Source organism: Poecilia reticulata, linkage group LG15 (assembly GCF_000633615.1).
Source record: "Poecilia reticulata strain Guanapo linkage group LG15, Guppy_female_1.0+MT, whole genome shotgun sequence".
In the NCBI taxonomy this organism is placed as follows: domain Eukaryota; kingdom Metazoa; phylum Chordata; class Actinopteri; order Cyprinodontiformes; family Poeciliidae; genus Poecilia; species Poecilia reticulata.
The window spans coordinates 24,811,226-24,833,721 of NC_024345.1; the positions used below are offsets into that span (position 1 = coordinate 24,811,226).

Sequence of the window (22,496 nt, forward strand, 5' to 3'; positions counted from 1 at the left end):
CAGAGAAAGAGAGCATTCAGGGGCATCTTAGCACAGGCTCACCTCAGGTTACAAATAAAGATTTTTTACCAAAACCTGGGAGAGCAGAACTCTCGCTTGCAAAAAATTTAAATTAGAAACCATCGGATTCAAGAAATGTCTTTTAGTCATAATATATTGAAATAATACAGCACAACAATATCCTATGTAAGAACCTGAAGGCGGTTTAGTCGGAGCTGACCTGTAGATGCCCTCCACCATAATGAGGATCTTCTTCCAGGGTCTGTGGGTCCGAGGCTGCCCTGAGCAAACAGCCTCTCTTAGAAGCTTCTCCAGACTGTGCATGTCTAAAAGCACAAGCGCGCGCACGCACACACACACACACACACACACACACACACACACACACACACACGCACACACACACACAGGCAAAGAACAATTAAGACAAGGTAAATATAGAGGGAAAAAAATGTAATAATATTACAAAATCTGCCCAATAAAGTATACAGTATCAGGACGGTTCACACAGTGCATAACAAATGTATTCACACCCTTCTGAAGGCGGTGTGACTACTCATCAGACGAGATTAAAACTGAACTTTTTACTTTGAAACTCTTAAAAACACACGTTGTGACAGAACACTGCACATCCTGTGCTCACCACTCCCACTGTTAAACCTGTTAAAAAAAACTCATGGCTGTAATTGTGGTTAAAGGTTGTTTTGTAGAAGCTTCTACGTGTTCCGTCCACGTAGAAGCCATTTAAAACCATGCTTGATTCCTTCTAGTGCAACATGATGTGCCGCTTTTCTGTCACATAAAATCTTTATAAATTTACATTCAGGTTTGTGGCTGTAAGCTGTAGATTAGTTGTGGGGTAATACTCTCGCGAGGCATATACTAATAGATTCAAATAAAGCAATAACACGATTGTTATTGCTGTATAGACCACTTCTAAAGTAGATTTAAGAATACAAAGAGCATTGCTGTACAGAAACACATTCAACAACGGTACACATCCATCTATTATCCAGGTCACAGTGGGGCTGGTGCCTATTTTCATGGAGCAAGACTCGGGGTACACACCGAAACATTCCTATCAACTAATACAACTACTGACACGCTTCCAGATGTGAGGTATCTGTCATAATAACACACATATAAAAGCATACTAGGAAAAACGTTTCTATGAGTTAATATAAATCGTGACAGAAATCTTTGCTCATCATGGGAGTGATTTCCCAAAATGTCCTTTCTCCATATGGGGACGCTTTCACGATCTCCTGTGACAATCCAGCAGATGGCAGTATCGACCAGCTGTGATTCTCCTGAATTTTTGTATTTAAAATCTAACTTCAGTCCAGCCATGAGCTGCAGAAAAAAGCCCCTGCCAAAGCCAACAGTCTGTCTAGATGATCGATATTACTGCCTCTACGCAGACAGGTTCATTTAGGAGACAGCAGATGCTCTGCTGCTGCTGCTGCTATTATCCCCTCCTGAAGCTCAACAAAACAGAATGCATCCGGCGCAACTCAAAATCTACGTAGAGGAGACCAGACTAGAGATTATTTTACAGTATCACTCTGATTAGGATAAGCTCTGACCTGATATGTGACATTGTGTGACTAGATGCTTATCTTCTTCTTTACAGAACATGCACACAAACAAGTAAACATCTATACGCTGCTACAATAATACTTTACAGTAATCACTTTTGGTTTAAGCTACATTAAGCCAACTGGATCTAAAGCTTACTTTTAATAAGCAAAGATCCATACATGCAGCAAATCACTAAGAAAACTAGCAAGAAATAAAACTGAGAAATGCTTTCTGATGCACAAACCTGGACTGTACAAACCAGTTTTCCTCTATTGTTGAAGATCCGGTTGTGCTAAGATACAAATCATAAACATTTCAGCTGCTGTGAACATGCAATTGCACATTGCCAGGACTTGCACCAGTAACTAACATTGTAAAACCATGGCTATATTTTTGTGACTTTATAGCCATTTTAGAAGTAACTCAGCTAAATGAGGGCTTGAGTGTCCGCTGCTGAAGGTTTTTTGGCAAGAAGCGGTCCACTGTTCAGGTGCCTGAGGCTTTTTTGCCTTTAGACAGGCCTCGGGGGTCTGATTGGTGGAACTATAACTGACTGAGCTTGCACCTGTCAGGATGCATTTGCTGCTGAAGGACTAGCCCAGTCAAGGTGTTCTGTTGGTGGTGTTCCTGAGATAGATGGGATTCCAGTACACAGTTTTGTTTGTTCTTTTTCTAAGAAAACAAACTTTACGTAAAACAACATAACTAAACAGATACAATGTCTTGCCAAATATTCAAACCCCAAAAATGTTCAATGTGTTTCATGTGACAGACAAACACAAAGTAGAAGCTCAGCGCAAAGTGGAAGAAAAATGATGCACGGCGAAAACATCAAAAGTGTGTGGTGTATTTTGTATTCTGCTCATTTTACTCTTAACGAGCTTGCCCTCAGAGGTCACCTAATTAGTAATTAAGAGTCCACCTGTGTGCACGTTAATCTCGGTATAAATGCAGCTGGTCTGTGAAAGCCTCAGAGGTTCGTTAGACAACGCAAGTGAACAAACAACATCGTGAAGACAACGGAACACAGCTGACAGGTCAGGGGGGAAGCTGGGCAGAACTTTAAAGCAGAATGTCCAAAGCTTTGGACATCTAATGCAGCACTGTTGAATCTATAATGTGAAAATGGAAAAAGCATAGAACGGCTGGAACCCGACCAAGATATCGCCATGCACATACAGTAACAGGAGGTCAGTTAGATCCAGGTTTGATCTTAGAAAGAGGGAAAGTGGGACGACTACGGAGACTGTGAGGGAAGTTGAGAAATGCAGAGACGGGACTGATGATGGACAGAATGCTTCCAGGTGCTACATGCAATGTAGGGGAAACGGCAAACGTCTGGAAGAAGGTTCCCTGGTTGAGACCAAAACATTAAAAATTCATCTGCATCCAGCATGGGGATGTTTTTCTTTAGCAGGGACAGAGATGCTGCTCAAACTTAATAGGAGGAAGGATGGAGCTCAATACAGGGTAAAAAACCAAAAACATAAAGTATATTAATGTATTAGAAAGGCCTAGAGACTAAAAGGACAAAACTTTGAGTATCTACTCTGGGGTCTGCAGAGTATTGTCTCAGTTGGGAGTAAATATTAATGTAAATCACACTCTTTAGACATTAATTTGCTAGAAAGTTTGAAACACCATGCAAAATGTTTTCCTCCACTTCAAAATAATGTACCAATTTGTGTTGTTCCTTAAAATATTAACAGCAATAATATATAGTGACCTTTGTGGTTTTGAGGTCAGTTTACAGAAAGGTTTAAGTGTTCAACAGTTCAGATTTGGAGCTCGCTGCATAAAAATTGTGATATTTTTGCTGGTTGGTAAAAAAACTCTTCATAACTCCCAACATACTAATATGAAATGCAAATATAATACTATTCTCTAAATCTGCAAATCCTGTGAAAGAAAATTAGGGAACAGCAGAAAATAACCAAGAAGATGCAGTTTGCAGCGCTGCAAGGAGAAGCTCAAGCTTTTTTTCTGACGTAAAAATGGTTCAAGTCAAAGTAAGTTTGCTCTCAGTGATAAACACACAAGGACTGAGTCTTGAATTGCAATTTGGATCTCACCTCTTACGAATTGTGCAATAAATAAAAAGAGACAGCCGATGAACTTACTGTTGTGTTTGAACACCCGGATTGTAGCTCCTGACAGTCTGGCTCCCAAGATTAGAGATGTGTGGTTGAGCTCATCGCTTACTATCAAACATCCCTGGAAACCAGAAAAAAAGCTACAACTTACACACACACAAAAAAAAAGAAAGGCTTTTCAGTTCCAGCTTAATTTTCACAATATGAAGCCTGGAATAAAATATCTTATGAAATTTCATTGTAAACCTGATTTTAATGACTGATTATTGATAAGAGCAGGATGAGTCTTTCATTCAGTTGCATAAAACAAACAACAGTTAACCGGCAACTATTTATCGGGTGAAAATTGCAACCATGTGAACGACGTAATGCATCTGTTCCTTAAGAGATTTCTTGGTTTTTATGAGTTTTAGCATAAAAAAGCAATCCTGTTATGCAAATGTGCTTTTTCGAATAAAAAGGATTCACATGGCCAATTACCCGTCAACTCATTCCTCTTCTTCTCCTTCCCCCATTTATGCCTTAATCACACTCTTTTTATGTCCCAGAAGGGATAGAAATCGTCTACAAATGTCCCCTCCTTTTGATGTCTGATAAAATTTTTACCAGCTCATCTGTTATAATTTTTACTTGGACAGTGTGATGCTTCATATGCTATAAAAATCAGCATGCAAATGAATTCAGTTGTCCCATCAAATTCTCTCCGGAGCATTAGCATATATAACACAGAAGCTCTGAGCAATTGACTGCATTAATCGGAATAATCTTGTAAGAGGCGGGTGGGGGGGGGGATCTTTGTGTTGACACCAGCACGGTGACAGATACGCTCAGCATGGCCCGGGGTCAAGCTGGTCCACCAACAGCTGTCACTCTAATGTGGCTCCGCCTGCACGGAGAGGCCTGTCCGAGCTCACCCCGTCCCTGTAGGACGGAGCTGGCAGCGAGGCCTGACCCCTAGACGTCACCGGGTTAGCGTCAGCGCTGCAGCCCAAAGGGGTTGCTGCACCTCTTCAGCTGCATAAAACGAGCCTGCTCTCATCACTTAAAACCGTCAACCCTCCTTTTCTTCCTGTCCAGCTGAATCGCAGCTACTCCTGCTTCATGTTGCCGCCGGTTTCTGTCAGCTCCACTTGACGCAGGCGGGTGTGCCAAGAGGCCAGATTATGGGTAGTCAGACCCTTAAGTAGTGCTCATAAAAACTGCCCTTGCTTGTCTGCCTGCCTGGAAGCAGTCATGTATGCCCAGAACCTTCTTATTCTGGCTACGACAAGGTTTAATTAAAACTTTAATTAAGTGAGGTGGTCAGGAATATTTAGCGGTTGTAGGTTTTCTTTTAATAATTTGGAGCATATGCAAGAAGGAAACAAAAGCTCAACTAATTACATTAATATCTGCCGTGCTTTGCAAATTGCGCCTTTATTGCTATTGGGTTTCCTTCATTCAGCGAGTGGGGGAATGTGTGGGGAATCGCGTACCTTCCCCACAAGAGCTGGGATGTTCATTGAGTTTGTTGCAAAGCCCATCCCGAAAATCATGGAGGACTCGACCCCAATGAAATCGGCCACGAGTTGCTCCAGCTCCTCATGAATCTTCAGGTTACCTGCAAGATGGAAATCACACAAAAAGAAAACAATCTTTCACCTTGGATGAGGTCTGCATCTCAGGAAATTATGCAATGTTGATATCATCGATAAATATTCTTGGTTGGGCTCAATCAACCTTTCCCACATTTTTCTGTTTGTCATCTGTTGCTACATTCATGATTGATAGGCAGATTGGCACAGATTGGCACGGTGTTTGCGTTGCTGCAATTAACTACGGTCACGACCTCTGGGTAGTGGCCAAAAGTAAAAGATCATGGCTACAAGAAGAAATGTTTGTGCATGTTGCTATCATCAGAGAGTGATTTATTCCTTTAGGTTCTTGTTGATCTTTTTTCTCGTCATCCATTCTAACATTCTGACAGACAGTAATAGTCTCCTGATAAAAAACATAAGACACAAACCTCTGGATCAGCACTCACACTCCAGAGATTAAATTCAATTCCTATAGATCTATGATGTGACAAACTTGGAATTTAGTTCCCCTGATCTTTTTTTTTTTTTTTTTTATCCAAGGTAATATCGGAGCAGGTCTCGCAAGGTCTAAAATGATTCTGTTGGACAATATGAGGCTGAAACAGTTGGTGATAAACCAATATGGCAGGTGGGGACCAGAATTCATTTTTGTGCTAATGTGCCATCTGACATTGTGTTTCTTTCATTTTGTGAACAAAATAAGATTTTTTTTTTGTCTTGGTATCTGCCTTTGTGGCCATCTGTTAAATAGAACAATTAAAGTTTCAGGGTCAAGATGCAGCCCTCTCTATAAACTGGACTTTAATTGTGCTGCAGCGCCTAGAAAAAGTATTCATACCCCTTGAACTTTTTCTTATTTTGCCACATTACAACCACAAACCTCAATGGATTTTAATCAGATTTTATGTGACAGACCAACACAAAGTAGTGAATAATTAAGCAGTTGAAGGAAAATTAAAACTCAAAAAAATTGCAGCGTGCGTATGGATTCAGGCCCCTTTACTGATAACCACAAATAAAACCCAGCACCACTGCCGGCAGATGTTACTTAAATAAAAATTACATAAATAAAAATGTGTATTATTTCTTCTCCGTATAAATCCAGCTGGTATGTGAAGTCCATATGGGTTTGTTAGACAACATGAGACAAGAAACGGCATCACGAAGGCCAAGGAAGACAGCAACCGTTTATAAAACAATATCCCAAGCTTTTGAACATGTAAAAAATAACTTTCTATCGATGCTGTGGAAATGGCAAAACTGCAAAGCTGCCATGCCATGGTCATTCACCAAAACCAGAAGGCTGCATCTTCAGGCCTCGAAAACTACTATTGCTCTTCTCCACTCCTGAATCAAATGAGTGAACTCCCTCGTCAGCACGTCCTTCAGCTCTGCAGAGAGCTGATAACGAGCCATTTATTTCATTCAGGTGTGTTGGAGAAGAGATGCTCTCAAAAGTTGCAGAACAGTAGCTCTCGAGGACTTGAGTTGGAGACGGATGGCCTGATAGAGAAGCAGTCAAGTAGCCTAAGGTAACAATGGAGGAGCTGCAGGGATTTAGAGATCAGGTGGGAGAATCTGCTGACAAGACCAATTTTAGTTGCGGACTCCACAAACCTGGCCTTTTATGAAAGAGAGGAGAGAAGAAGAAAGTCAGACGCATCTGCAGTTTGCCCCCTAGCCACGTAAATATAACAGCAGACATGTGAAAGTGTAATCTCTGGCCAGATGAGACCAGAATATAACCTTTCGGAAGATGGATGGTGCTAAATACAGGTCCTAACAGGAGGAAAACCTGCTAGAGGCTGCAGGCGACCCAAAACTGTGTTGGAGGTTTGAGTTCCAGCAGAACAACAAGTATAAAAAAACTAAATCTACATCCTTTTCTTTCCACTCCATAATTATGAACCCCTTCGTATTGGTCTGCATGGAAACTCCAATAAAATACATTCAAGCTTGTACTAGTATGTGCTAAAACATAAATCTAAGGAATGTAAATGCTTCCGCACAGCACCGCATATTCTGCATGCATGATATAAATCTCCAAAGCATGGAATCCATTCTAATACACTCGGCACGTGTTGTTACATTTGCATTGACAAGTAATAACACAGCCGACTTTCTGCAGAGGGAATATAAAATCTGATGAATAGTAATAACACAAAATTTCCACGACGTGACCTTTCATATGAAAACGGGGCCTTCATTGTATATACATTGCATACTAATCATTACAGTCAAAGTCAATATGGGTCATTACGACAGAGGGCGGGCATTAAATACTTACGCAGACAGATGTTTTTAGGCAGGCCGGGAAAATGAAAATCTGAGTGATGGGCATAAAACTGTAATGAAGTGAAGCAGCTCTGTCTTTATAGTGACTCCCGTTCAGTGCTCTCAGGACGATGAGCCAGCTAGATCGATTCTTACATTTCCTCGACCGCATGAGCACACAGGCCCTGCTGGCACGTGTAGCGTTTTTAATCAGACTGCACTGGCATTTGCGCTCTTTAAGGAACATTTCCCCTGGCAGTGTCTTCATAGGTGCGCCCAGCCTTCTTATTGATATTTTAACCTTCAGAAGCTGCCTTTAGATCTAGATACTCTTCAGGTGAAAGAGAGTGATTAGATGTAGCTCATCCTGCTTTGGTTAGATGAAATGAGATGATGCCTACATCTTTTTTTTTTAAGTCTTCCTTTGCCTGTTTTAGCAAGATCATCATCATATTTAGTGAGAACACTAAATATTGGAACTGTAGATATAAATCCTTCCTGCCTGTTTTCGTCATTACTTACATAGGACCCAAGCTTTCTCTAAAGCATTTATAAGCATAAAAAGAGCTAGTTATTTAAATATAAATTATTTCAATAGCGTATTCAACAATACGCTATTGCATAGGTACACTTTTTTATATATTTCACCAATACAGTGCTTGCCACATCTATTGGCACATTAAGAGTAAAAAAATCTAAACATCTAAACATTATCTTTAACTGGAAGAGGAGAAAAATAAAAATGTTAATTTAGCTAAAATTACTTAATGGGGGGGCTGCACAGTGGCACAGTTGGTAGAGCTGTTGCCTTGCAGCAAGAAGGTTCTGGGTTTGATTCCCGGCCCCGGTCTTTCTGCATGGAGTTTGCATGTTCTCCCTGTGCATGCGTGGGTTTTCTCCAGGTCCTCCGGCTTCCTCCCACAGTCCAAAAACATGACTGTCAGGTTAATTGGCCTCTCCAAATTGCCCCTATGTGTGAGTGTGTACGTGCATGGTTGTGTGTCTCTGCGACAGCCTGGCGACCTGTCCAGGGTGACCCCGGAACGTTAGCTGGAGATAGGCACCAGCAAACCCTCCCGACTCCACCAAGGGACAAGGGTGTCAAGAAAATGGATGGATGGATACTTAATGGGGGTTAAAAATCCCATGTTAAGAAATAATATCTTTACAAAATCCCAGATGGCTCAAATGTTGATAATCTAAATTACTCAAGTGCCAATAAGAGAGCACTTAGTCTTCTCCTATAATCTTTCAGATGGTGTAGCAGAATAAGCTGTTTTTTCTAATATACCTAATTTGTTTTAGAAATTGACACACTTTCAAAATAGATAAATACAAAATGCTAAAGATGAATGTACTTCAAAAGGCACAGTACTACCTAGTCTATAGCCAGAATTTATCTGCATTGAATGAATGTACTTCGGGCTACACATTGATACTGCAACTTTGTTTGATTGTGATGCGATAAATGTGCAATAATGACATTTTTTTCTGTGTGAGATTATGCCACTGCACTAAAAGATTAATTAATTTCAATTGTTTGTTTTTTTAAAACATTTGCACCAGTTGTGCCGAAATATCTGTGTCTGAAACCCAATAATTCCCTTATTAGTAATAAGTGATTAATTACAATGCTTGCTATGTGAGAATATTTGACAAACAGTAAGTTAATGATTGCAGGAAAAAGAGGACCAACCAGTAATGTTAGTCTTTGAATGTTCGGTTTGCCTTTATTGCACTTTGTGTCCAACTAGAGACACTCCCTGTGCACCCCTAATATTAAAAACCAGAACATTAAAATGTTCTGGTTTTTCATTAAAATTTACTTGAGTGAATACATTTTGTTCCAATAATTACAGGTTGACCAAGACTTCAAGTTAAACTGCAATTAATCTCAAGACAGGAGATCATTTAAAAAAAAAACAAAAAAACATGTTGAATCTGAATGTTAAATGGAAATTAGATCATCAGAGTGAATGGTGCTTATTTTAAAATATATATCCTGTTAAGTTGTTGTTTCTTTTTTTTTATAACTATAACACAGCCTCTAAAAGATCTAGGTTTTTCAGTCTGCTACAAATTGCTATGGCTGTGATGGCATCACGACAGATCTTAAAGAGACACCAGGGTTTTTAAATATTTACTTCATATATGGTCTCATGAGACAAATGCTTGTTTTTGCATAACCCGCTCACTCAAGGCAGCTGAAGAGCCCATTAGAAACCCAGACTAAAACAGTCCAATTTGGAAAGAGAAATAAACATATAAATAAATCAAGAAAATGAATAATGGATTGTTTTGGGGGCTGGGGGGATAAGGGAGTGGTGAACTGACAAACATTGCTTGTTGTTTTTCACTGTCAAACTGCTGACATCACGAAACACACTCCCACATACGCAGACTCTTGTGTGCCCGCACCACTTTGTAATCCCGCTCTCAGCAGATGCACGACTACCTGGCAGCAGAGGTTTCATACTCTAAAAACATCAATAACGAGAGAGGAAAAAGGTGCATTTCTGAAGAAAACTTTACCAATGAGATCCATGATGTTCACTCATCGAATGTTTTGACAGAAATACACAGCTGATTGCTAGTCATTAGAGTTCCAAGCTCCAAGACAGATATGCCTGAAATGAGCTTCATGCTGCCACTTGCATCTGATCAGAAGATGGGCTCAAGATCAAAAGATAAGACACCATTTAAAATTCATTAGATCCCACTTTCTGATCCTTGTTATTATAACATGTCCGTGTATGTATATCGCATTTGCATCCTGTTTAAAGTCCTGAGGGTTTTTAATTATGACAGCTCATCTACAGTAACATGTCTTCCATGGCTCCTCTGTGGACCAAAATGTATCTCTGCTGATTATCACTGCACATAATTGAACAAAAGCTGAATAATTCATACAACAATACAGTTACTGACAGATAATTAAACTGGCAGTATAACTCGGGGGAAATATACAGGTCCTTCTAAGTAAATTAAAATATGAACAGAAAGGTCATTTTAGTATCCCATTTTAAAAAGTGAAACTCATATATCGATGGCACACAGCGTGATACAGTCAAGCATTTATTTCTGTTAATTTCGACTATTTCAACATAGAAATATCAGCCCACTGAAAAGTATCTGTGTGTACTGTAAAGTATATCAATACTTGGTTGGCCCTCCTTTTGCAGGAATTACTGCATCGGTGTGGTGTGGCATGGAGCTTGTGCCTCTGATGAGGAATTAAAGAGACTCAGGTTGCTTTGACAGCGCCCTTGTCATCTGAATAGTTGAGTCTGGTGTCTGAAGATCATCTTGGCTTAGATTAAGTAGGTTTATAGGCTAATTGAGGATGTGGGATTAAGCTCAGCATTGTGACAGTTCCTCTTTTCTTACTTAGCTGTTTAGCTGTTCATGGTGGTCTCTGATGTAAATCAAGCTCATTAAGCACACGGGATGAGAACAAATGCTGACTCTGTCAGCACTGATTGGCAATTCTGCTCCCCTCTTGCATCACTTTTATGGTGGGCTTCCCTTTTTTCAGAGATACAATCCCTCATGTCTCTACTGGGACAGAGTTAACACAAGCCCAACATGCTCCACAGGACAAACAATAACTTCCTTTAGTATTCCTTAGAAATATCATTACACACCTTCAGCCAAATCTGACGGGTCTGTCAAGTACGGCCGCTGCCCTTCATAGGACACCGTATGGACTTCTGCTCAGACCATTACTTTATGCTGTAAAATAAACTTTTATCACTCGAACTATGTTGCTTCTAAGAGCAATTTCTGCTATTGAGTCTAAACAACACACACACTGACAGATGTTTGGATTCAGGTGTTTACAGATACACTTCATGTTGGGCTACAGTTACAGCTAAATACATATTGTATTAATTAGTACAGCATACTTTTCAATGATGTATGTTTGTCGTTATTCTATCCATTTTTTTTAATAAACCAAAAGCAATGTCTAATTGAGGTATTTTACATAAATATAACTAGTGATGCATTATAGTGAAAACTATAATGCTCCACTTGTGAAAGTAAATCTTGTACTTCTGTGTGTACGATTCTGAATGCCACACGGCCAGATGGGACACATAAAAACTGACTAAGCTAAAACAGGAAGTGGTACATCAAGTGTGGGAAAGTGTTGGGTTGTGCTGGAAAATTAAATAAATATATTCACTCAGCTGGTCACCAGAAGGAAGCAGGAAGTGCTCTAATATATCCTGGTAAATGGCTCTACTTGCTTTCGAGCAGATAAACAAAGTCAGCATTGTCAGGAAAACATTGTGACATAATTGCTGAAGTTAGAAATGATAATATTGATGATTAACCCACATTTTCCTGACACTTTTCTTTCTTTTCCTTCATCACAATGTCCCCACCACTCTTCATGACCTTTAGTATCTCAGCCAATGAAAATCTATCTGCGAGGCCAGGTATGCTATTAGCATGTAGGGTTGCATGCATGACACATGAAATTTATTGATCTATCAATGCATCTAAGCAGTCCTTTGTGATTGCAGTGTTGCATGCATAGATGTTGCAATAACTGTGATTTGATATGTTGAGCATCAAGTAACTCGAGCAACTTGGATGGTTTTTTTGCCTCTCTCTACTCTTCCTCAATACTCTGGGGTTTTGATTCCCAAATGAATGGTAAAATTTACTTTCATTTGAAAAGGGGACAGAGCAGCAGCATGAAGTGCTCTAGACATTTTCTGGCTGACTTGAGAGTTAATGAAAGACCCCTAAGCAACAGTCATGTCATTTTTCACCTTAGTCCAGGTGAAACGATTCTGACATTGTCTCTAGTCCAGGAGTGCAAATTCTAGCACATTTCCATACTACTAGTAATTTTATGCCTCATCCCAACTTCCAGAAAAAAAAAAAACGTTTTTTTTTTTGTCAATAGCTGTATGCTATAATCATCAGAGATATTAGAAAACAACACATGAAGTATATCACTGTGCATTATGACAGGCAGTTTCAACAGAAAATGCACAAAAGTCAATTCCCCCATCACATAAAAACAAACGCCGTTCCTACTATGATTTATACAGTGGACATTACTTCAAATCGAATGAAAAGCTTTGTGAAACTGAGCTCAAAGCAACAAGTGGAAAACAATCTCTTTTATCTGTTAAACATTGACCGCAAACGTACCAATTTCCTGTCTTGTGCTGCAGACACCAGCCCCGTACTGCCGCACCTTCTCTGCCACAGTTTTCAGGAAATCTTCGTTGTTCTCTGCGAAGCCGAGGTAGTTGTATGAGCCCATGTTGATGACATTATGTATTGTCCTCCCAGTAAACCTGTGAAGATTTATGTTTGTCTCAGTTAGTGTGTCATTGTTCTTCTGGTATGCACACACACACATGCGCGCCCGCGCACACACACACACACAAACATAAATAACCTCCCAATAAACTGCACAACAGCTATAAATGTGCTATTCAGTAGCAAGAAATGGAATCCAAACAACTATACTTTAAACTAAAAGGCAGTGAATTTATATATTTTTGGAGAGCGAATATGCAGATAACATTGGATCTCTTATGCATGTGAATACGATGAGGAAGTGGTAGGAAACATGGCCCAAGTTTACCTGTCCAGTTTTAAAGTAGTTAAAGTTCTTCTTTCAAAGAACAGAAGGAGTTTATCAGCCGACCTACTTTTTCCACTGTGCTTCATACCATTTTGCCAATTCACCACACTTCTCCACAAAAGTCGAGCAGGCTTCCCCATATCTTACAGTCACATTAAACCTCTTTAAACATGTAATCCACGCTTACCTCTTCACAGATTCATAATATCACTTTCCTTCCCTGTGGCTCTGCTCATTTTCTTTTTCATAACACATTCCCTGACCCTGCTGCGCAGCGCCAAGGAATATCAATTGTGGTCCAGAAACTCAAAACCATATCTGCATATGGTTTATTTGCTGATATTCTTGGTGTGAAATATTTGGAGAAAAAAAAATCTACATGTAAGTTAATTTAGGATAACTTACTAATAATAAAGACATGGATGCACACTGAACTTAAAGGCTATATACACTGACAAGGAAAGAGTGAACACCTGACATGATGGTGGTTATATGTAGTCAAAAAAAAATACAAAACACATGTTGTGCAAGTGTCCTAAAAGTACTTTGTGGCAGCTGGTTTCAGAAAACAGTATATCCCTTAGGTTAGGCCTAGAAAATGATCTTTAGATTGTCCCCGCAAGTCTTATTGGTTTTGAGATGCTCCCACGCACTGAAGTCATCTGGGTATGAATCACAATGTTTCTATGCACAACATAATCCCGCACACAGAGTGTTGTATGCAGGAACATATTGTTCACCTACTGTCTAAGTCATTCAGCGTTGATGTATACATCTGTGCAAAGATTGCCTCAAGTCTCCAGGATATTTAAGAATTTTGTAACTTCACCGGATTTTGGCATAATTTATAGAGCAGTTCAAAATTAAGGGCAATAATGAGTTATCAGTGAAAACTTAACCAGAAACTGGAGGGAAAAAAAATTCTAATCAGTGAAAGCAAAGTTTGATCGCGCATTAATACTTCTGAAAATCAATAGCACTCACACTGGTTTTCAAGAAAGGCGTCACACTGCAAGTAGCATTGCTTTAAATTTTTTGTTCTCTACCGTAATCTAAGTTCAATATACATCCTACTGATGTTTTGTTCACCTGCTGCTTGCATGACCATAATATTGCAGTGACTCCAGGAAAGGTGTTACATTTGTCTCATTATGTTTCCTCACACGATGCAGGCTTTCCCTATAAATGTGAGAGATTATTGCACCATCAGCTTCAGCCTTGCTTTACAGGGGGAAACGGGATCCATGTTTTTACCAGCAGTAAGACAAGGTTCCTTGTGGGGGATTCCTGTACAGATGCAGTGCACTGCGAAGCATTCATTTTACTGCAGCACTTTAAAAATTATATACAAAACTTATATTACAAGCTTTGACAGTATGATGAATACATTTCAAAGCCCGAAGAACCCAACTTTCCTCAGTCTCCTCGAAACCTCCATATGTGCATTTTAGAGTTGTGTGCTCCTTTCTGCAGCTGTCCTACTCCACACGCAACACAGCCGAGGTGCTAAAAGTTACAATTAGAAATGGTTGGGTTACAATACCTGAATGTCCAGTTGTAGTCATCAGACACCCTTTCCATCAAGTTGAAGGTAGGGCCTGGGAGACTGCATATGGGACGGTTCCAGTTGTCCCGTACTCGCATGTATAAGTTTCGAGTGTAAAAATTTTCAAAATCCTGGTAAAGGGGAGTGAAATCCTGGCAATAAAAACAAATTAGTTAACTTCACAATGAGTCAGAACCAGGTTTTTTTTTTTTTTTTTTGTTTTTTTTTTTTTGTCGAGGCAAATTGTACATTTTAACAATTTGCTTTTTACAAGTTCTTGTACTTGTACGATAATCAGAGCCTTTATAATGTAATGTCATTAAATTTGAATAATTACTCACCTTAATCCAATGACAAAGCTAAGCTTTTTCATCAAGATTATTCGAGAATATCCTGAACATCCTTAATAAAATGAAATCATGACTTTTTTTGGCTGACTACGCTGTCAAGATAATACTTCATTGTGCCTGCCAACCCATAAAGCACAAAACATGTTGAAGACAAAGTATTTTCTAATTTAACCTTCACTGAAGAGACATAATATGAAATCTGAAACAAAGTAACAGAGAGCTTGAATCCTCTGAGATTTAATTAGATCTTCAACACATATTCTCTTTGGTGTTCCGTTTCACCCATGGCAACGTTATACAGAAGTGCGGAGAAACACAAGGGAAGAAAGAAGAGGCACTGCTTAAGGGAAAAATGGAAATAATTGGGGAAAACAAAACGTACTGATGGTGTCTGCAAGCTTGGGTGTGTGGTATGTGTCTAATCATACAAAATGCCTGGGAGTGTGCCGAATGCATGTTTTTTTTACGTTGTACCTACCTTCTGTTCCTCTCTTTCCTGGGCAACATGGCACTTCTCCAGGCCCACAGCTCGGAGGAAGTCTCTGAGGTAACCAAACAGGGTGCCAATCCCATAACCCACGTACGTCATCACCGCCACATACATGGGTGGTTGTTCAAACGTGTCATGGCTGAGCTGCCTGGAGCCGACGCCGGTCTGTGGGCCATTTTTCTATTTAACGAGAGAGCAACATGAGCGCTTTTGCATTCCGGACGGGAGCAAAACAAACATTTGTAGTAACAAATGCAGTTCAGTTTAATATAAAAAAATAATTGTGGTTAGCATTTCAAATAACCTGGATGAAACAGACACTGAAACCTGTAATTATGAGACTAATTTTGAAAGACCCGGCATTGGGGATCTCTGTGTGCCAACAGTTAGAAATGCATTGTAATATTTCATGTGAAAGAGAACGAAGATGATTTAGTTCAACATGAGTAGTTTTAGAAAACTCTCCCCTATGAGTGACTTTTCAGGAAAAACCTGAAACTATTGACCAGTTTCATACTGTAAGCAACTATTCATGTGACTAACCTTTATTATCTACGCATCGACATACAATCAGATTATTTGTACAGCAAAGGGAGCCACGCCCTTTGTCCATTTAAAGGAATGCAAATACAGGACAGAATGGCAATGAAAGCCGGATAATTTATGCAGCCTCGGGTTGCTGTTGTGCTCGTCTCATCAGGCCACTTTGCAGTTTCTTGACTTTCATGCCCTACATGCTTTTTACAAGTTCTTAAAATGCACAAAGCAAAAAATAATCATGGCCAAGGCAAAGTTTCTACAAAAATAACTACACTGCAGGGACATTTTTCTATTGGTCACACTTCAAAATGGGAAAGAGCCCCCAAGATGACCGTGGTATCATGCGTGGGATCTAAAAGAGATAAAAATAGAAGAAAAAAAACATACACACAAATATAAATTTTTTTTAAAGGCCGGAGAGTCAACTTAGAACCACAACTTTACGGCATTAAGTGCACCTCTGTCAGTAAATATATGCTTTCAACGCCATTGTATTATGAGCATGCGTAAAGAATCACAGAGCAGGGATAGTTTAACGACATCAATTACAATGTTTTCCCTGTATCCTTGCAAGCTGATATCTTTATAACACCAGCTAATGTATGCTCAGCATCCACAGGCAGTTCTGCAACGACAAATCTAAGTTTTTATTTTTTTAAGTGGTATTTATTAATGTTGCATGGTGGTAAAAAGACCTGCAGTGATTCAGAACTGAATTAGATTCAGTGGAAAACAATGACTCTATGTGTTGCAATGACCTACTTCAAGTGCCAGATGGGTGATCTCAAACTAAGCAATAAAAAGATAAGGGATAGCCAGCTAATACTAATCTCAACCCTTATTCATGCTGACATTTGTGTTTCATTCCATTTAACTTTTCTCTAGGAAGGTTAAATGCAGAAATAACTCAAGAATATTAGAATAAAATAAAATTTAGCCACATTTTATTTGAATCCCTGATGAGGGCAGTTCTTCACCCTGGCATAACTAACAGTAGGTCCTGAGAAGAACCATTGCTCCGCCCACATGCATAACACATTGTGCATGACCAGGAGGGCACCCAAAAAAATCTGACTCGGTTTTTCTAATTAATTGTGACATATTTAACTAGACATGTGTGAATAAATACAGAAGAAACAAATTTGTTCTAGAAAAAGATTCATTTCCTAAAGTCTCCCACTTGATGCCCCATTCCTTCCCGTCGTCCCAGTGGTTCGCTCTACTGCGCTTCAATCTCAAATTTTGCAGACACCTGTGTTTCAAGAGTCAGGCTGGAAAAAAGAACAAACTAATATAAGAAAGAAAAAAGAAGTCGAAAAACTGAACTGATGGCATGCCAGCACTGGCATTGGTTTACGACTGGAACAGGTTTGGTGGAAAAACTCCCCTGAGGAGCTCCATCTTAGAGATAATGAGTTACGAAAAGTCTCCATAACAGCACGTTTATTCAAGCTGTTGCATAAATCTATGTTAGAGTTGCTATGAAGAGTATTTCTTCTCCCTGGAGCTAAGCTGTTAGTTATGCGTTTCTGAAATACTCTCTGGTTTTGTTCAACTGATCTCTAACATACCAAACGAATGACATTCCAAAGTCCAGGCTCCCTAATGACAAGCACCCATGGTAAGACATGCACAGCTCCTCTTTGTCACATCCATTTGTTCAAATCTTTAAAAATATTGCCCTGACTTCATGTATGGCAAAGTTTGGTCGTAGCTATAGCCATTTGCTGACTAACAAAGAAGAACACGCATCTCCTTTAACTTTGAGCCAGTGCCACGGGGTCTATGTGTCACATCATGTTGATTAATGAAGCTATTTTATTTCTAGGGGTATCTATTTCCAACAACAGTACCACCTGGGACTTTGTTAAAAACAATTATATCTCAATGTGTTTGTTTTCCGCCACTTTGGAAGGTGCTGTTTATAGCAACAAAATCAGTGCTGTTCCAAAACCACTAATAGCTGCTGTAAATGTCTGTCAAAATGTTACACAGCAGCGTGAAATAACAATAATAACAAAGAATACTGTGATTAAGAGAGTTAAAAGGCCTTTATTACGTGTGTATCACCAAATCTGTGAGCCAATCCCTTGATTGGTTGTTGTGAAACTAGTTGCAATGTTCTCTCAAATGCAGCTTTTCATCTGCTTTTGTGGACCGTAGTAACAAGCATATAAAATGCTAACTTTACAATAAACAACCCCAAGATGTAGTTTGATGTATTTTTTCTTTCAGTCTTTTTCACAAGGCTGGTTTATAAAACCAAACACTCAGTGCTTCATTTGCTCAAACAACTATCGTTTTTATTTTTCCATATCATAACTAGCTCGACTTTACAGGGGTTTCTTCTGGATAGTTTATACTCATGTATGTCTTAGAATTGTTGGAAACCTTATTCTATGTTTCTATTAAAAGAAGAGGGATTGGCCTCCTAAGTAACGTTGAGCTGCTGTTTTGAACCAAGTTGCACATAATCTTATTTCTTTGACATACAACTCTTGACAATGCAATGACATCGTTGCATAGCTAGAGCACTGTGAAGTTCTGCACTCACTTACATTGAAAACAAATTAGTCACACATCAACTGTTGTAGTCTAACGTCTCTCTTGAGTCTCAATTCAAGCACCGAAAACTTTTTATATTTAGAGGAAGCTACAAATGGATAGTACAGAAAGTAAAGAGGACTTTTTGAGGAAGTATAAGAACTGTACCCTCTGTAAAAATACAACGCATGTAAGGGAAAAGAGGAATCATTTCAGGGTCTTTTGTTTTTACTTTTTTTTTTGTACAAACCGGATTCCAAAAAAGTTGGGACACTAAACAAATTGTGGATAAAAACTGAATTCAATGACGTGGAGATGGCAAATGTCAATATTTTATTCGTAATAGAACATAGATGGCAGATCAAAAGTATAATCTGAGTAAATGTAACATTTTAAAGGAAAAATATGTTGAATCAAAATTTCACAGTGTCTACAAATCCCAAAAACGTTGGGACAAGTAGCAATACGTGGCTGGAAAAAGGAAATTGAACATATAACAAACAGCTGGAAGATCAATTAACACTAATTAGGTCAATTGACAACATGATTGGTATAAAAATAGCTTCTTAGCACGTCAGTGCTTCTCTGAAGCCAAGATGGTAAGAGGATCACCAACTCCACCATTGTTGCACAGAAAGATAGTGCAGCAATACCAGAATGGTGTTACCCAGCGTAAAATAGCAAAGACTTTTAAGTTATCATCATCAACCGTGCATAACATCATCAAAAGATTCAGAGAAGTTGGCACAATCGCTGTGTGTAAGGGTCAAGGCCATAAAACTCTACTGGATGCTCGTGATCTCCGGGCCCTTAAACGTCGCTGCACCTCAAACAGGAAGGCCACTGTCAAGGAAATAAAGGCAAGGAATACTTCCAGAAAGCATTGTCAGTGAACACAACCCACCGTGCCATCCGCCACTGCCAGCTGAAACGCTACAGTGCAAGAGGAAGCCATTTCTAAGCAAGCTCCACAAGCTCAGCCGTTTGCACTGGGCCAGGAGTGTACTGGCCCAGTGCCCAGTGCACTGAATGGACAGTGCCCAGTGGACACAGAATGGACAGAACAGAATGGACTGTTCTGTCCATTCTGTTCATGGACAGAACAGAATGGACTGTTCTGTCCATTTTCTGGACTGTTCTGTGGTCAGATGAAGGTGCTACAAAGAAGGCCCAAGATGATTGAACAGTTAGAGGCCTGTATTAGACATGAATGGGAGAGCATTCCTATTTCTAAACTTGAGAAACTGGTCTCCTCTGTCCCCAGACGTCTGAGTGCCACAGTGGTAAAAATGGCCTTGTCCCAACTTTTTTGGGATTTGTTGACATCATGAAATTTTGAAACAACATATTTTTCCCTTAAAATGATACATTCTCTCAGTTTAAACTGTTAATCTGTGATTTGTGTTCTATTGTGAATAAAATATTAGATGTTGGCACCTCCACATCATTGCATTCAGTTTTTATTCACAATTTTAGTGTCCCAACTTTTTTGAAATCTGGTTTGTACATTTAAAAATAAAAAAACTTCTGTTTCAGTGGACTGTGTTAAATCCAAAATATATATCTATAGAAATGTGGATCAGATAAGAAAATCTAGCTATATGATGAATTGCAAGGGAAAACAAGGTTGGTTGTCATACTTTGCTTTACTGCAAACAAAAAATGCTATAAATAGTCAGCCCCATCTCAGTGAGGAGAGGAAGCCTAAAGTGTGGGATGTTTCTGAAAAGTATATTTTTAATACAGTGTTTCAGTTTGCAATGCTTAGTTTCAATTCTTAATTAAAACATCTTATAGAAACAATATCAACCTTAATGCCATGTTGGCTACTTTGTTAAACCTACAGAATTGAGCAACCATCTGTTTTTTCTGCTCATCACTAAAAACTAAACTATTTCTAAAATATCCTACAGTGGTTGAAACCTCTGATGGACTCATTTAATAGCAATATTTGCCAGTGAAAACATTGATCATAATATGCAAAGATCATATCTTGGACTACAATGTCTCTCTGCCTGGCTTTCTTTCTAACCGCATGGACAGACAAAAATTTAAAGAGGACAGGCAAAAACAAATGAGGTGGATCAGCAGTGCCTCCGGGACATGGAACATGGCTTCTGTTGCCTCTATATTGGTCTGTTAGCGTGTCATGAAAGCAATGCGATTCTCATACAGCAGCAGTCAGATGCCTCCTCAAATTTGTTGCAAGACTGACTGCTACTGGAGATCCTTCAGGCCCACTGCATCTCCGTTCAATATGATTCAAAAAGTATTTTAGAACTGAATTGACTTATTGTTAGACAGAAACAGAAAATTATGTTCTGTGTTCTTTTAAAGTGTATGTAAATATCTTAATAATAACCAAAAGTGATACGGAAGTAAAATCTTGAAAAATCCCATATCAAATTCATAATTGTTTCCCAAGACGGAGACTGACGGTGCGGCGAGAGGTTGGAGAAGGAGTTAGCAGTGGCGGTTAGCCACTCTAACCCAAAACAGCAGGACGCACTTTTGAAGTATTCCACGCTTTCAATTTATTTAACTTCGTCCACATACAGCCAGATCTCCACGGTACTAAGCATTATATTTCCATACATGAGAAAAGTAACGTTAGTTTACCGCTCTGCACCTCATCATCACCAATGTTCTCTTCTACAACAAAATGGAAGACTAGTTCTTCTTCTGTACAATAGTGCAACAACAAAGGAAATAGGCGCCCCCTTGAGGCGATACCTACTCATCTCTAGGAACCAAACAGCATAATGACTGTTACAAGACCTGACGGCGTAGTTAATACAAGCTGCATTAAAACATGTAGCTTATTTATAAATAGTTATGTTGAACAGATATAACGACACAAATTACGAATTAATTCTACGTTATATTTATGTATAGTTAAATTGTTGCGTACTTAAAAAAAATTTAAATGTAGAATTGACATAAAGTACGACACACTGTGGGTTACGTCACAAAGTTTAGCCCAACCACAACCGCCGGTAGATAACCTGAATACGATCAGGTGCTGAACACCGTGCCGCACCTAAGCAGGCGGACCCGCAAGGTAAGGGGAAAAAAGTTACCCCATAATAAGCAACTGTCATCAGTGAAGCATAAACAGACAAACCTCTGTCTTGCTGTGACAGCTGTTTTTCCTCAAATCGTCACATTTCAGTCCGTTCTGGCTCGAAGGAGGCTTTAGGTCTGCGTCAGAAGTTCTTGCCATGTTTAGCAGCGGAATGGGTCTGTTCCGTTGAATGACAAACCAACGTGCTTGTTACTAAACTGCCAAAGGTGACTTCCTCCTTCAGCTGTTTCGGTTCAGCCTCTTTTTTTTTTTTTTTTTTTTTTTTTTGTTGCTGTTGTCTGAAAACTTCAGCAGAAAATGTCACGCTTGGTTTACCTCAATGTTTTCTCTTTCGATACAGCGTAAAAGGGAACTTCTAGTTATTAAAAGCTAAACAGAGCTGGCACTTACATCACCCTCATTTGTTTTTAAATTATGGAATACAGGTTTTTTTTTTAATGTATTTTACTCAATAAAAAAACGTTGACAAAATGTAAATAAAATGTTTTTACTATAATTAGACCTACTGTTTTGGGTATCATGAATGTAATACTTTATAAGAAAAGCTCTTCTATGTTATTGTATTTTTTTATTATGTGTACTAATAAACATAATTCTGTACATGCATTCCATTGCAAAAGTATTCATACCGTTTGCACTTGTTTTGCATTTTATCGGGTGATGCCACAAACATTACTAACAACAGTAGTAATAAGTGGTAACTAAAAACTGAGGAAAAAAGAAGGAAAGAAAGAGAGGAAAAAATGCATGGAGAATCTCAGCAGCTCCTCCAGAGTTACCATGGCTGCTTCTCTGATTAAGTCTC

General features: G+C 39.1%; 1 protein-coding gene across 1 annotated transcript in view; it reads right to left on the reverse strand.

Annotated features, from left to right (window-relative positions):
* Nucleotides 1-21,896, reverse strand: part of sptlc3 (serine palmitoyltransferase, long chain base subunit 3) — a 33,453-nt gene extending 11,557 nt beyond the window's left edge. The window contains exons 1-7 of the mRNA XM_008430207.2: nt 21,731-21,896; nt 15,511-15,702; nt 14,680-14,834; nt 12,695-12,843; nt 5,150-5,274; nt 3,702-3,795; nt 221-326 (exon numbers count right to left, since the gene is read on the reverse strand). Of these exons, the coding sequence (XP_008428429.1) occupies nt 221-326; nt 3,702-3,795; nt 5,150-5,274; nt 12,695-12,843; nt 14,680-14,834; nt 15,511-15,702; nt 21,731-21,829 (920 nt within the window). The 5' untranslated portion in view covers nt 21,830-21,896. The remainder of the gene's footprint in view (nt 1-220; nt 327-3,701; nt 3,796-5,149; nt 5,275-12,694; nt 12,844-14,679; nt 14,835-15,510; nt 15,703-21,730) is intronic.
* Nucleotides 21,897-22,496: the final 600 nt, after the last annotated feature.